At 48.9% G+C, this 16408-nt stretch overlaps 1 protein-coding gene across 3 annotated transcripts in view; it reads left to right on the top strand.

Moving 5' to 3' along the window:
* The first annotated feature begins 5664 nt into the window (after nucleotides 1-5664).
* LOC110538992 (liprin-alpha-3) overlaps nucleotides 5665-16408 on the top strand; it is a 58499-nt gene continuing 47755 nt past the window's right edge. For 2 of the 3 annotated variants that reach the window (XM_036938683.1, XM_036938680.1), the window contains exons 1-2: nucleotides 5665-5924; nucleotides 9681-10780. In XM_036938683.1, coding sequence (XP_036794578.1) covers nucleotides 10451-10780 — 330 coding nt within the window. In that variant the 5' untranslated portion in view covers nucleotides 5665-5924; nucleotides 9681-10450. The remainder of the gene's footprint in view (nucleotides 5925-9680; nucleotides 10781-16408) is intronic. The other variant, XM_036938682.1, reaches the window with a different exon arrangement.

Raw genomic sequence — 16408 nt, 5'->3', positions numbered from 1 at the left:
GTAACTGTCTTTCCTTTTTATCTATAAAGGAATCATCTTTCAGCTTTGATATTTACAGCACCTCGCCTCCATCTTGGAGTTTGGGGGGGGGGTGGTTACTTCATGAGTTGGTTATGGAAGTGACCTGTGTTACCTTGTTCTTATGTGTCTAATGTCCATAGCCTGAGGCACATCACCTCCTCTGTTCTCATGTTAATTCTCTGGATAGAACAACTGACTGTCTCTGCCTGTGACCTTTGGAACCCCACTGGAACCTGAAGGAATCACCAGATAATAATAGGAAATGATACCATTATGGAATTATCCTAGTATTAGACATAGTGCTGATGCTGCTGACACATGTCTTCTTCACCACCATCTCCAGATCAGAGAGACTCACATTTTCAACCTCTCCCTGTCTGAGTCTGTAATACCAACATGTTTCAAGCAGACCACCATAGTCCCTGTGCCCAAGAACACTAAGATAACCTGCCTAAATGACTACCGACCCGCAGCACTCACGTCTGTAGCCATGAAATGCTTTAAAAGGCTGGTCATGGCTCACATCAACACCATTATCCCAGAAACCCTAGACCCACTCCAATTTGCATACCTACCCAACAGATCCACAGATGATGCAATCACTATTGCGCTCCACACTGCCCTTTCCCACCTGGACAAAAGGAACACCTACGTGAGAATACTATTCATTGATTACAGCTCAGCGTTCAACACCATAGTGCCCTCAAAGCTCATCACTAAGCTAAGGACTCTGGGACTAAACACCTTCCTTTGCAACTGGATCCTGGACTTCCTGACGGGCCGAACCCAGGTGGTGAGGGTAGGTAACAATACATCCGCCACACTGATCCTCAACACTGGGGCCCCTCAGGGGTCTGTGCTCAGTCCCCTCCTGTACTCCCTGTTCACTCATGACTGCACGGCCAGGCACGACTCCAACACCATCATTAAGTTTGCTGATGAAACCACAATGGTAGGCCTGGTAACAGACAACGATGAGACAGCCTATAGGGAGGAGGTCAGAGACCTGACTGTGGTGCCAGGACAACAACCTCTCCCTCGATGTGATCAAGACAAAGGAGATGATTGTGGACTACAGGAAAAGGAGGACCGAGCACGCCCCCCATTCTCATCGACGGGGCTGTCGTGGAGCAGATTGAGAGCTTCAAGTTCCTTGGCGTCCACATCACCAACAAACTAACATGGTCCAAGCACACCAAGACAGCCGTGAAGAGGGCACGACAAAACCTATTCCCCCTCAGGAGACTGAAAAGATTTGGCATGGGTCCTCAGATCTCATCAAATCAAATCAAATTTTATTTGTCACATACACATGGTTAGCAGATGTTAATGCGAGTGTAGCGAAATGCTTGTGCTTCTAGTTCCGACAATGCAGTAATAACCAACAAGTAATCTAACTAACAATTCCAAAACTACTGTCTTGTACATAGTGTAAGGGGATAAAGAATATGTACATAAGGATATATGAATGAGTGATGGTACAGAGCAGCATAGGCAAGATACAGTAGATGGTATTGAGTACAGTATATACATATGAGATGAGTATGTAAACAAAGTGGCATAGTTAAAGTGGCTAGTGATACATGTATTACATAAGGATACAGTCGATGGTATAGAGTACAGTATATACGTATGCATATGAGATTAATAATGTAGGGTAAGTAACATTATATAAGGTAGCATTGTTTAAAGTGGCTAGTGATATATTTACATCATTTCCCATCAATTCCCATTATTAAAGTGGCTGGAGTTGAGTCAGTGTGTTGGCAGCAGCCACTCAATGTTAGTGGTGGCTGTTTAACAGTCTGATGGCCTTGAGATAGAAGCTGTTTTTCAGTCTCTCGGTCCCAGCTTTGATGCACCTGTACTGACCTCGCCTTCTGGATGATAGCGGGGTGAACAGGCAGTGGCTCGGGTGGTTGATGTCCTTGATGATCTTTATGGCCTTCCTGTGACATCGGGTGGTGTAGGTGTCCTGGAGGGCAGGTAGTTTGCCCCCGGTGATGCGTTGTGCAGACCTCACTACCCTCTGGAGAGCCTTACGGTTGAGGGCGGAGCAGTTGCCGTACCAGGCGGTGATACAGTCCGCCAGGATGCTCTCGATTGTGCATCTGTAGAAGTTTGTGAGTGCTTTTGGTGACAAGCCGAATTTCTTCAGCCTCCTGAGGTTGAAGAGGCGCTGCTGCGCCTTCTTCACAATGCTGTCTGTGTGAGTGGACCAATTCAGTTTGTCTGTGATGTGTATGCCGAGGAACTTAAAACTTGCTACCCTCTCCACTACTGTTCCATCGATGTGGATAGGGGGGTGTTCCCTCTGCTGTTTCCTGAAGTCCACAATCATCTCCTTAGTTTTGTTGACGTTGAGTGTGAGGTTATTTTCCTGACACCACACTCCGAGGGCCTCTCGTCATTGTTGGTAATCAAGCCTACCACTGTTGTGTCGTCCGCAAACTTGATGATTGAGTTGGAGGCGTGCGTGGCCACGCAGTCGTGGGTGAACAGGGAGTACAGGAGAGGGCTCAGAACGCACCCTTGTGGGGCCCCAGTGTTGAGGATCAGCGGGGAGGAGATGTTGTTGCCTACCCTCACCCCCTGGGGGCGGCCCGTCAGGAAGTCCAGTACCCAGTTGCACAGGGCGGGGTCGAGACCCAGGGTTTCGAGCTTGATGACGAGCTTGGAGGGTACTATGGTGTTGAATGCCGAGCTGTAGTCGATGAACAGCATTCTCACATAGGTATTCCTCTTGTCCAGATGGGTTAGGGCAGTGTGCAGTGTGGTTGAGATTGCATCGTCTGTGGACTTATTTGGGCGGTAAGCAAATTGGAGTGGGTCTAGGGTGTCAGGTAGGGTGGAGGTGATATGGTCCTTGACTAGTCTCTCAAAGCACTTCATGATGACGGAAGTGAGTGCTACGGGGCGGTAGTCGTTTAGCTCAGTTACCTTAGCTTTCTTGGGAACAGGAACAATGGTGGCCCTCTTGAAGCATGTGGGAACAGCAGACTGGTATAGGGATTGATTGAATATGTCCGTAAACACACCGGCCAGCTGGTCTGCGCATGCTCTGAGGGCGCGGCTGGGGATGCCGTCTGGGCCTGCAGCCTTGCGAGATCTTCAAAAGGTTTTACAGCTACACCATCGAGAGCATCCTGACGGGTTGCATCACTGCCTGGTATGGCAACTGCTCGGCCTCCGACCGCAAGGCACTACAGAGGGTAGTGCGTACAGACCAGTACATCACCGAAGCCAAGCTTCTTGCCATCCAGGACCTCTATACCAAGTGATGTCAGGAAGGCCCTAAAAATTGTCAAAGACTCCAGCCACCCTAGTCATAGACTGTTCTCTCTGCTACCGCACGACAAGTGGTACCAGGGCACCGGTACTAGGTCCAAGAGGCTTCTAAACAGCTTCTACCTCCAAGCCATAAGACTCCTGAACATCTAATCAAATGGCTACCCAGACTATTTGCACCCCCCCCCCCCCCCCCTCTTATACGCTGCTGCTACTCTCTGTTATTATTTATGCATAGTCACTTTAATAACTCTACCTAAATGTACATATTACCTCAATTATCTCGACACTGGTTCCCCACACATTGACTCTGTACCGGTACCCCCTTGTATATAGCCTAGCTACTGTTATTTACTGTGGCTCTTCAATTATTTGTTATTCTTATCGTTTTCTTTTTTTTAGGTATTTTCTTAAAACTGCATTGTTGGTTAAGGGCTTGTAAGTAAGCATTTCACTGTAAAGTCTACACCTGTTGTATTTGGTGCATGTTTTTTTTATTTTATTTTATTTGTTATTAGGCCATGGTGCAGTATCCATATTTACCTGCAGAGGGAGACATTGAGTCAGTGCAGAAACAGCACAAATGTGGAAAGATATGGACACAGAGTTCTTTCTGTCATTAGCCTCACTCTCCTATTGAGAGCTTTGTAGAAAAACACCCATACATTTGGTCTGTTTACCAAGCCAATATGCCTACAGATCAATACAATGTAATTCTGTCCAGTTCTTCACTTTAATCCTGCAGATGGGCTGTTAGACATTGTGCTGAGCTTTCACTAATAGACCTTTTTCAGATAAAGGTAGTTTAAAAAGCACATACATTTTCCAATTCACAGTGTGTGGGTGAACTTCTCATCTGGTCTGGTGTCTTCTGAGAGGAGGCATCAGTGTCAGCCAGTCCTCTCCATGCAACAGCAAGGTATAGGACAGAGAGTTGCTGAAACCTGTTATGTCATGTGTGTCCTATCCATTGTCACTATCTGCACACTGTGGAATCTCAGAGAGCAAGTCTCTGGAATAATAACAGTATTTGTGATTTGGCATGAGTTGGACGAGGGATTTAAATGTTGAAAATGGGCAGATCAAGTATCTTTTCAATAAGTCCTTTGGCCAAAGAGTGTTGGATTACGAATGTATCTTAAGGAAAGAAGAGAAAGGGCATCATGGGAGACAGGGACTGATAATCTGTTTGGCTCTCTATGAGGTCAGACTGCTGCTACCTCTGGTCTGACCCTGACCTTAGTCTGACCTGGGAAGGAGAGAGGGAGAGAGAGGGGTGTGCATGTTTTATATGATAAACTATGCAATGGACACACTTTTCTGTCTGACAATTATTGTTCTTGACATCACATCTGTACTTATCTGAAGTGGGGACCCGCAGACTTACTCAGACTATTGACACATTCATTCTACTAAAGGAAATATTATTGCCTATTTGAATGCTCTCTCTGTGCATTACAATGACATCATCCTCTAAGAGAAAATTACGTCATCCCTTCCGGGACCCTTCTTACCGCCCCAACCAATTGAGCTGAAACCAATTTAATTTTTTTCTATTGGTTCTGCCAGTTCCAGGAAACGCCTTCTCTTGCCTTCGGTTGGTTGAAGTGTAACCGATGCCCTGTGGTGATTGGTGTCAACTGCACATCTGTCTGTGCGTCCGACCATGAGAAGAATACAGAGGTGGAGATGACTAGCGGGTAATTTGGTTTTGACATGTATAGACGATTTGCATTTCTGTAGAAATACGTTCAAAATCCATGATATACACAGTTGAATTTAGAAAGATCTGAAAATAACACATTATGTTATCATAAACCATATTTAGGCCTAACCATTTAACGACCAAACTCTGCACAACAAAACATTAAATGGTGACAAAAATGGTGACAAAAATGAATATTTGTGATATACATAGTTTATTATGGGGGGTCACGGTCAAAAAGCCAGTATGAGCAATAGGTGAGTTTTGAGCTGTGAATGACGCAGTTCTCATTCTAGACACCAGAGGGGGAGAATGTTTCACTGTAGCCTACAATATGAGGCTGTAGAAGTTATTAGTCCTTCTCTGATTTCCATACATATTGGGTCTAACATTGAATGTGAGTGTAATTTTAATGTTTGTCAATGTAAAATGAAATCACGACTGTGCCACGACTGTGCCCTCATGAGTGTGTGTGCGCGCGCTCCCATGCATGATCAATTAATTGTATAGCCCCACGTGCGTGAGCGGGCGCGTGAGAGCTGCGAGTTTGTTTCTTTAAGACCCAGCACCTTTTTATCCGAGAGAGGAAGGGAGGGATGGATGGAGAGAATGAGGAGAGAGATAAAAAACGAGAGAGAGAACGACGGGGGTTGTCTATGGTGAGGTGTCACGTCGCTCGCGCCCAGTGCCATCGTTTACATGTGTGAGAAGGGAGAGGGGAGGGGGCTGTCTATGGTGAGGTGTCACGTCGCTCGCGCCCAGTGCCATCGTTTACATGTGTGAGAAGGGAGAGGGGAGGGGGTTGCTTGCTTGGAAACTGGGTTTTCACGGCGATACGACTTTTAACCGCGAGATGCCCGGATGGGGTAAATGGGAATCATGTATTTTTTTGCTTTCGACGATGACAAGGGTGAGATAAGATTATGAATACAACATTGGTATCTGGCATGTAATTAATGTTGTGAGATGGAGCTGTGCATGATCTGCCAGCTGTTTTCGAGGATGGAGAGGGGGCGAGGCGGTGGGGTGTAACGCCTAACATTGGGTGTAACGGGATGCTTCATTGCCTACAATATAATTGGGGCATTTAAGTATAGAATAATGCATAATCTTTCATTTGTGCGTATGGCCTTTATTTCGTTTGCAGAATTATTTGCATAGAGGCCATTGGAAGGAAATCGGACGGGAAGAGTCTATAGGCTACATTACATCTTCTGTTTTATTTTATTCACGTCTCTTTTCTGTTGTGACTGTGGTTTTAGTTTATTAGGCCTAACATAGACCTTTCTCGCTAAATATATTTTCAGATTGTATCATACATGACAGTGTGAGACAGAGGTTATTATGAGACAGAGATATATTCCCTTCTACAGACTACACATAGTCCATAATTACAATGATGACAATTTAAATTCAAATAGGTTATGAGACTGCCCGCATAAATACATGTCTGTCTGTCTATCTCTGTAGACTATTAAGGGATACATCCGGCTCGTTTATTTTACCCATGATCCCCCTACTGAACGAGATGGCCAGGCTAAGGCTACAGCGTAACCCTCCATGACTCTCATTTCCGTGTAGACGCGCATCCATGATTAGCATTATGACTAATCGGCTGTATGGATAAGAGCAGAGACCGATGGATACATAGCTTCAGACAGACGTGTGCAACGGAGTAGGTTGCCGTGGATGCTGGACAGAAGTAATGCAATAGGCTCCAACTATGTATTCTACTGATAAGTCGTTGTGGTGGAACAGAGATAGGTGTGTGTGTGTTTGATGTCCAATGAATGTGTGAAGTGTGTGTGTGAGAGAGAGATGAGAGAGAGGTTGATTAGACATGCGTGTGGAGGTTGATTAGACATGAGTGTGGAAGCTTTTTTTTCTTCATCAAGTCAAATGCTTTCATTGTGCAATACATAGGCTACTGTAGGTGTCTTAATTGTCTGGTCTGCTCTGTAAACAGCTGCATCCAACTGGCTATGACAAATTTGATTTAGTCATTATCATCTGGTTTTGTGTCTGTGCTGGCCACCCAATCATCTCACCTGGTCCACCCACATCTCAGAAAAGGGGTTCTCCACTTCCTCCTCTTCCGACCTGGATTGTCTTTATGATGTTGGTTACTAACAAACTGTTCTCTAAAACCTGTTGCATTATTAGTAGAGGTCGACCGATTATGATTTTTCAATGCTGATACCGATTATTGGAGGACCAAAAAAAGCAGATACCGATTAATCGGCCAATTTTTAAAATGTATTTGTAATAATGACAATTACAACAATACTGAATGAACACTTATTTTAACTTAATATAATACATCAATAAAATCAATTAAGCCTCAAATAAATAATGAAACATGCTCAATTTGGTTTAAATAATGCAAAAACAAAGTGTTGGAGAAGAAAGTAAAAGTGCAATATGTGCCATGTAAAAAAGCTAACGTTTCAGTTCCTTGCTCAGAACATGAGAACATATGAAAGCTGGTGGTTCCTTATAACATGAGTCTTCAATATTCCCAGGTAAGAAGTTTTAGGTTGTAGTTATTATAGGAATTATAGGACTATTTCTCTCTATACCATTTGTATTTCATTAACCTTTGACTATTGGATGTTCTTATAGGCACTTTAGTATTGCCAGTGTAACAGTATAGCTTCCATCCCGCTCCTCGCTCCTCCCTGGGCTTGAACCAGGAACACAACGACAACAGCCACCCTCGAAGCAGTGTTACCCATGCAGAGCAAAGGGAACAACCATTCCAAGTCTCAGAGCGTGTGATGTTTGAAACGCTATTAGCGCGCACCCAGCTAACTAGCTAGCCATTTCACATCGGTTACACCAGCCTAACCGCGGGAGTTGATAGGCTTGAAGTCATAAACAGCGCAATGCTTGACGCACAACGAAGAGCTGCTGGCAAAACGCACGAAAGTGCTGATTGAATGAATGCTTACGAGCCTGCTGCTGCCTACCATCACTGCCTACTTAATTATAACATAATAACACACAGAAAGGTCATTAGTAGGTCATTAATATGGTCGAATCCGGAAACTATCATCTCAAAAACAAGACGTTTATTCTTTCAGTGAAATACGGAACTGTTCCGTATTTTATCTAAGCGTTGGCATCCATAAGTCTAAATATTCCTGTTACATTGCACAACCTTCAATGTTATGTCATAATTATGTAAAATTCTGGCAAATTAGTTGGCCCAAACTGTTGCATATACCCTGACTCTGTGTGCCATGAACGTAAGAGAAGTGACACAGTTTCCCTAGTTTAATATTGCCTGCTAACCTGGATTTCTTTTAGCTAAATATGCAGGTTTAAAAAATATACTTCTGTGTATTGATTTTAAGAAAGGCATTGATGTTCATGGTTAGGTACACATTGGAGCAACGATACGCACCGCATCGATTATATGCAATGCAGGACACGCTAGATAAACTAGTAATATCATCAACCATGTGTAGTTAACTAGTGATTATGATTGATTGATTGATTGATTGTTTTATAAGATAAGTTTAATGCTAGCTAGCAACTTACCTTGGCTTACTGCATTCGCATAACAGGCAGTCTCCTCGTGGAGTGCAATGAGAGGCAGGTGGTTAGAGCGTTGGACTAGTTAACTGTAAGTTTGCAAGATTGAATCCCCCGAGCTGACAAGGTAAAAATCTGTCGTTCTGCCCCTGAACAAGGCAGTTAACCCACCGTTCCTAGGCCGTCATTGAAAATAAAAATGTGTTCTTAACTGACTTGCCTAGTTAAATAAAGATTAAATAAAGGTGTAAAAAAAATACAGATTTTCGATTGTTATGAAAACTTGAAATCGGCCCTAATTAATCGGCCATTCCGATTAATCGGTCAACCTCTAATTATTAGATCCAAGGATGTGGCTCTTTCAACTTGTCAATTACAATTATATAAGTTGATTGAGAGCCTTGAGAGTTTAATGGAAAAACACTAATTTCTCTCTTCCTTTCCCCTGTTTCTCTCTTCCTTTCCCCTGTTTCTCTCTTCCTTTACCCTGTTTCTCTCTTCCTTTCCCCTGTTTCTCTCTTCCTTTACCCTGTTTCTCTCTTCCTTTACCCTATTTCTCTCTTCCTTTACCCTGTTTCTCTCTTCCTTTCCCCTGTTTCTCTCTTCCTTTACCCTGTTTCTCTCTTCCTTTCCCCTGTTTCTCTCTTCCTTTACCCTGTTTCTCTCTTCCGTTCCCCTGTTTCTCTCTTCCTTTCCCCTGTTTCTCTCTTCCTTTACCCTATTTCTCTCTTCCTTTACCCTGTTTCTCTCTTCCTTTCCCCTGTTTCTCTCTTCCTTTACCCTGTTTCTCTCTTCCTTTCCCCTGTTTCTCTCTTCCTTTACCCTGTTTCTCTCTTCCTTTACCATGTTTCTCTCTTCTTTTCCCCTGTTTCTCTCTTCCTTTCCCCTGTTTCTCTCTTCCTTTACCCTGTTTCTCTCTTCCTTTACCCTGTTTATCTCTTCCTTTCCCCTGTTTCTCTCTTCCTTTACACTGTTTCTCTCTTCCTTTACCCTGTTTCTCTCTTCCTTTACCCTGTTTCTCTCTTCCTTTACCCTGTTTCCCTCTTCCTTTACCCTGTTTCTCTCTTCCTTTACCCTGTTTCTCTATTAGTGTCCCCTGTTTACGATCATCTTGTTCTCTATTTTCCAGCAGCTTCTCTCATCTGTCTGAAGACCACCCTGGGGTGTCCAAGACCCTCCACTACACCTGCCCTCCCTCTTGCCCCTTCCCTAAACTCTTTCACCCCCATGGACTCCTCCTATCTCGTCCTACCACTCTAGACCTTGCCTTTGGAAACCTAACTGCACCCCACCCAAAGACACACACCGTACCCCAAAGGTATCTCACAATTACATGGGCCCTGTCACTCAGCCAGACTCACTGAGACAACCAATCAGTTGTTATCACCACAAGCAGAGAGCCAATCAGGTGTTTGCTAGACACAGCAGAGATATTCCTATTGTAGCAATACATCCAAAGGAGCTAATTCGGTGAAGCCAGGAAGTAGAGATGAGGAAGTAGCAAGGTACAGAGTAACAAGCCGTTAACCAACCAAACACAGGCTTGTTAGTGATGACTGTGACGTCTTATTCATAGAGAGGTGAGGTACAGAGGAGAGAGAAGGGTAACAGAGTGCCACCATTCTGCTTGCCTGTCAACCAACCTCTCTCACATAGTGACAGGAGAAAAGGACAAGCACACAAACATAAGAGAGAGACCAAGGGCCAAAGCTAGGCAGAGAGAAATAGAGAGAGACAAAAGATAATAGAGTGCCCGTCACACCTTACCTCATACAAGCATACACACTTGAAAAAATATTCTGTGGGCTCCTTGAAGCAAATTTTCCCAGAACAATCCCACACTCTCCACCGACACCCACCAACTTTCAGCTAACACCCCACACACTCTCCGGCCTCAAGATGATGTGCGAGGTGATGCCCACCATCTCTGAGGATGGGCGTGGCGGGAGTGGGGGAGGGCCTTCCTCTCCGGGAGGGAGTGGCGGGGGAATGGGAGGCGGTATGGGGGGTGGGTACGGGGGCAGAGGGGAGCCCCGGGGCGGAGGTGACGAGGGGGGCAGCACCGGGAATCTGGAATCTCTGATGGTGAACATGCTGACGGAGAGGGAGAGGCTGCTGGACAGCCTAAGGGAGACCCAGGACAGTCTGGGGACAGCCCAGCTTCGACTCCGAGACCTGGGCCATGAGAAGGACTCCCTCTCAAGACAGCTGTCTATCGCCCTACCACAGGTACACACGGGGAGGGGGGGTGTGTCTGTGTGTGTGTACATTCGTGCGTCCGTGTTTGCGCCTGCACTTGCTGCATATGTGGCTGCCTGTGTGTGTGTTTCTGTGTGCATGAGTGTGTGTTGTATGTGTGTTTACATACTAAGTGTGAGATCTGGACAAAGAATCTATAGAGACCTTCCTGTTGCCTCGCTGCACACACATTGTGAGTGTGAAAAAGAGAGAGTGAGTGTATACTGTGCATTCGGAAAGTATTCAGACCCCTTGACTTTTTTCACATTATGTTACTTTACAGCCTTATTCTAAAATTGTCACGTTCTGACCTGTATTTCCTTTGTTTTGTATTTATTTAGTATGGTCAGGGCGTGAGTTGGGTGGGCAGTCTATGTTTGTTTTTCTATGTTTTGGGGGATTTCTATGTTTCGGCCTAGTATGGTTCTCAATCAGAGGCAGGTGTCATTAGTTGTCTCTGATTGAGAACCATACTTAGGTAGCCTGGGTTTCACTGTGTGTTGGTGGGTGATTGTTCCTGTCTCTGTGTTTGCACCAGATAGGGCTGTTTTTGGTTTTCCACGTTTATTGTTTTGTAGTGTTCGTGTTTATCTTTTTGTTATTAAACATGAATCAAAGAAACCACGCTGCATTTTGGTCCGCCTCTACTTCACCTAAAGAGAACCGTTACAGAATCACCCACCACAACAGGACCAAGCGGCGTGGTAACGGGCAACAGCAACAGCAGCGAAAAGAGGAATGGACATGGGAGGACGTTTTGGACAGCAGGAGTATGGACTATACTACTTGGGAGGAGATAGACAGGTGGGCGGTCGACCCAGGGAGAGTGCCGGAGCCCGCCTGGGATTCGATGGAGCAGTGCGCGGAAGGTTATCGGAGAATGGAGTTGGAGAGACAAGCACGGCGGCGCGGTAGGAAGCCTGAGAGTCAGCCCCCAAAATGTATTGGGCGGGGGGCTCACAGGGAGTATGGCGAGGCCAGGTAGGAGACCTACGCCAACTTCCTGTGCTTACCGGGGGGCTAGAGAGACCGGGCAGGCACCGTGCTATGCTGTGGAGCGCACGGTGTCCCCAGTGCGGGTGCATAGCCCGGTGCGGTACATTCCAGCTCCGCGTATCGGCCGGGCTAGAGTGAGCATTGAGCCAAGTGCCATGAAGCCGGCTCTACGCAGCTGATCTCCAGTGCGTCTCCTTGGGCCGGCTTACATGGCACCAGCCTTGCGCATGGTGTCCCCGGTTCGCCTGCATAGCCCAGTGCGGGCTATTCCACCTCGCCGCACTGGCAGGGCGACCGGGAGCATTCAACCAGGTAAGGTTGGGCAGGCTCGGTGCTCAAGAGCTCCAGTGCGCCTGCACGGTCCGGTCTACCCAGAACCACCTCCACGCATCAGCCCTCCGGTGGCAGCTCCCCGCACCAGGCTTCCTGTGCGTGTTCTCGGCCCAGTACCACCAGTGCCAGCACCACGCATCAGGCCTACAGTCAGCCTGTCCAGCGCTGCCAGAGCCTTCCTCCTCTCCAGCGCTGCCGGAGTCTCCCGCCTATCTAGCGCTGCCAGAGCCTTCCTCCTCTACAGCGCTGCCGGAGTCTCCCGCCTGTTCAGCGCAGTCAGAGCCTTCCTCCTCTACAGCGCTGCCGGAGTCTCCCGCCTGTTCAGCGCAGTCAGAGCCTTCCTCCTCTACAGCGCTGCCAGAGCCTTCCTCCTCTACAGCGCTGTCGGAGTCTCCCGCCTGTTCAGCGCAGTCAGAGCCTTCCTCCTCTACAGCGCTGCCGGAGTCTCCCGCCTATCTAGCGCTGCCAGAGCCTTCCTCCTCTACAGCGCTGCCGGAGTCTCCCGCCTGTTCAGCGCAGTCAGAGCCTTCCTCCTCTACAGCACTGCCGGAGTCTCCCGCCTGTTCAGCGCAGTCAGAGCCTTCCTCCTCTACAGCGCTGCCGGAGTCTCCCGCCTATCTAGCGCTGCCAGAGCCTTCCTCCTCTACAGCGCTGCCGGAGTCTCCCGCCTGTTCAGCGCAGTCAGAGCCTTCCTCCTCTACAGCGCTGCCGGAGTCTCCCGCCTGTTCAGCGCAGTCAGAGCCTTCCTCCTCTACAGCACTGCCGGAGTCTCCCGCCTATCTAGCGCTGTCAGAGCCTTCCTCCTCTACAGCGCTGCCGGAGTCTCCCGCCTGTTCAGCGCTGCCAGAGCCTTCCTCCTCTACAGCACTGCCGGAGTCTCCCGCCTATCTAGCGCTGTCAGAGCCTTCCTCCTCTACAGCGCTGCCGGAGTCTCCCGCCTGTTCAGCGCAGTCAGAGCCTTCCTCCTCTACAGCGCTGCCGGAGTCTCCCGCCTATCTAGCGCTGCCAGAGCCTTCCTCCTCTACAGCGCTGCCGGAGTCTCCCGCCTATCTAGCGCTGCCAGAGCCTTCCTCCTCTACAGCGCTGCCAGAGCCTTCCTCCTCTACAGCGCAGTCAGAGCCTTCCTCCTCTACAGCGCTGCCGGAGTCTCCCGCCTGTTCAGCGCAGTCAGATCCTTCCTCCTCTACAGCGCTGCCGGAGTCTCCCGCCTATCTAGCGCTGCCAGAGCCTTCCTCCTCTACAGCGCTGCCGGAGTCTCCCGCCTGTTCAGCGCAGTCAGAGCCTTCCTCCTCTACAGCGCTGCCGGAGTCTCCCGCCTGTTCAGCGCAGTCAGAGCCTTCCTCCTCTACAGCACTGTCGGAGTCTCCCGCCTGTTCAGCGCAGTCAGAGCCTTCCTCCTTTACAGCGCTGCCGGAGTCTCCCGCCTGTTCAGCGCAGTTAGAGCCTTCCTCCTCTACAGCGCTGCCGGAGTCTCCCGCCTGTTCAGCGCTGCCAGAGCCTTCCTCCTCTACAGCACTGCCGGAGTCTCCCGCCTATCTAGCGCTGTCAGAGCCTTCCTCCTCTACAGCACTGTCGGAGTCTCCCGCCTATCTAGCGCTGTCAGAGCCTTCCTCCTCTACAGCGCTGCCGGAGTCTCCCGCCTGTTCAGCGCTGCCAGAGCCTTCCTCCTCTACAGCACTGCCGGAGTCTCCCGCCTATCTAGCGCTGTCAGAGCCTTCCTCCTCTACAGCGCTGCCGGAGTCTCCCGCCTGTTCAGCGCAGTCAGAGCCTTCCTCCTCTACAGCGCTGCCGGAGTCTCCCGCCTATCTAGCGCTGCCAGAGCCTTCCTCCTCTACAGCGCTGCCGGAGTCTCCCGCCTATCTAGCGCTGCCAGAGCCTTCCTCCTCTACAGCGCTGCCAGAGCCTTCCTCCTCTACAGCGCAGTCAGAGCCTTCCTCCTCTACAGCGCTGCCGGAGTCTCCCGCCTGTTCAGCGCAGTCAGAGCCTTCCTCCTCTACAGCGCTGCCGGAGTCTCCCGCCTATCTAGCGCTGCCAGAGCCTTCCTCCTCTACAGCGCTGCCGGAGTCTCCCGCCTGTTCAGCGCAGTCAGAGCCTTCCTCCTCTACAGCGCTGCCGGAGTCTCCCGCCTATTTAGCGCTGCCAGAGCCTTCCGCCTCTACAGCGCTGCCGGAGTCTCCAGTCTGCAAGGAGCTGCCAGTCTGCAAGGAGCTGCCAGAGCTGCCAGTCTGCAAGGAGCTGCCAGAGCTGCCAGTCTGCAGGATGCAGCCAGAGCTGCCAGTCTGCAAGGAGCCGCCAGAGCTGCCAGTCAGCATGGAGCAGCCAGAGCTGCCAGTCAGCATGGAGCAGCCAGAGCCACCAGCCAGCATGGAGCAGCCAGAGTCGCCAGTCAGCATGGAGCAGCCAGAGCAGCCAGTCAGCATGGAGCAGCCAGAGCAGCCAGTCAGCATGGAGCAGCCAGAGCAGCCAGTCAGCATGGAGCAGCCAGAGCTGCCAGTCAGCATGGAGCAGCCAGAGCTGCCAGTCAGCCAGGATCCGCTATTCAGCCAGGATCCGCCGTTCAGCCCGGATCTGTCAGTCAGCCAGGATCTGCCAGAACTGCCAGCCAGCCAGGATCTGCCAGAGCCCCTCTGCCCCGAGCAGCTGCCCCTCTGTCCCGAGCAGCTGCCCCTCTGTCCCGAGCAGCTGCCCCTCTGTCCCGAGCTGCCCCTCTGTCCCGAGCTGCCCCTCTGTCCCGGGCAGCCGCACCTCTGTCCCGAGCTGCACCTCTGTCCCGAGCTGCCCCTCTGTCCCGAGCAGCTGCACCTCTGTCCCGAGCAGCTGCACCTCTGTCCCGAGCAGCTGCACCTCTGTCCCGAGCATGTCTATGTTTGTTTTTCTATGTTTTGGGGGATTTCTATGTTTCGGCCTAGTATGGTTCTCAGAGGCAGGTGTCATTAGTTGTCTCTGATTGAGAACCATACTTAGGTAGCCTGGGTTTCACTGTGTGTTGGTGGGTGATTGTTCCTGTCTCTGTGTTTGCACCAGATAGGGCTGTTTAGGTTTTCCACGTTTATTGTTTTGTAGTGTTCGTGTTTATCTTTTTGTTATTAAACATGAATCAAAGAAACCACGCTGCATTTTGGTCCGCCTCTACTTCACCTAAAGAGAACCGTTACAAAAATTGATTAAATTAAATATTTCCCTCATCAATCTACACACAATATCCCATAATGACAAAGTGAAAACAGGTTTTTAGAATAAAAAAATAAACTGAAATACCTTATTTACATAAGTATTCAGACCCTTTGCTATGAGACTCCATCCTGTTTTTTTGGGCTCAGGTACATCCTGTTTCCATTGATCATCCTTGAGGTGTTTCTACAACTTGATTGGAGTCCACCTGTGGTAAATTTAATTAAGTGGAATGATTTGGAATGGCACACACCTGTCTATATAAGTCCCACAGTTGACAGTGGCCTCCATCATTATTAAATGGAAGAAGTTTGGAACCATCAAGACTCTTTCTAGAGCTGGCCGCCCGGCCAAACTGAGCAATAAGGGCCTCAAGAATCCGATGGACACTCTGACAGAGCTCAAGAGTTCCTCTGTGGAGAAGGGAGAACCTTCCAGAAGGACAACCATCTCTGCAGCACCGCCAATCAGACCTTTATGGTAGATTGGCCAGACGGAAGCCACTTCTCAGTAAAAGGCACATGTAAAAGTAAAAGGCCCGCTTGGAGTTTGCCAAAAGGCACCTAAAGGACTCTCAGACCATAAGAAACAAGATTCTCTGGTCTGATGAAACCAAGATTGAACTCTTTGGCCTGAATGCCAAGTGTCACGTCTGGAGGAAACCTGGCACCATCCCTACTGTGAAGCATGGTGGTTGCAGCATCATGCTGTGGGGATGTTTTTCAGTGACATGGACTGGGAGACTAGTCAGGATTGAGGGAAAGATGAACAGAGCAAAGTACAGAAAACCTGCTCCAGAGCGCTCAGGACCTCAGACTGGGGCGAAGGTTCACCTTCCAACAGGACAATGACCCTAAGCACACAGCCAAGACTACGCAGGAGTGGCTTCGGGACAACTCTCTGAACTGAATGTCCTTGAGTGGCCCAGCCAGAGCCCGGACCTGAACCTAATCAAACATCTCTGTAGAGACCTGAAAATAGCTGTGCAGCGACGCTTCCCATCCAACCTGACAGAACTTGAGAGGATCTGCAGAGAAGAATGGGAGAAACTCCACCAAATACAGGTGTGCCAAGCTTGTAGTGTCATACCCAAGAAGACTCGAGGCTGTAATCGTTGCC

The sequence above is a fragment of the Oncorhynchus mykiss genome, chromosome 12 (genome assembly GCF_013265735.2).
Source record: "Oncorhynchus mykiss isolate Arlee chromosome 12, USDA_OmykA_1.1, whole genome shotgun sequence".
NCBI lineage: Eukaryota > Metazoa > Chordata > Actinopteri > Salmoniformes > Salmonidae > Oncorhynchus > Oncorhynchus mykiss.
Note: the sequence above shows the minus strand (reverse complement) of the source record. Positions and strands in the feature narration are given on the sequence as shown.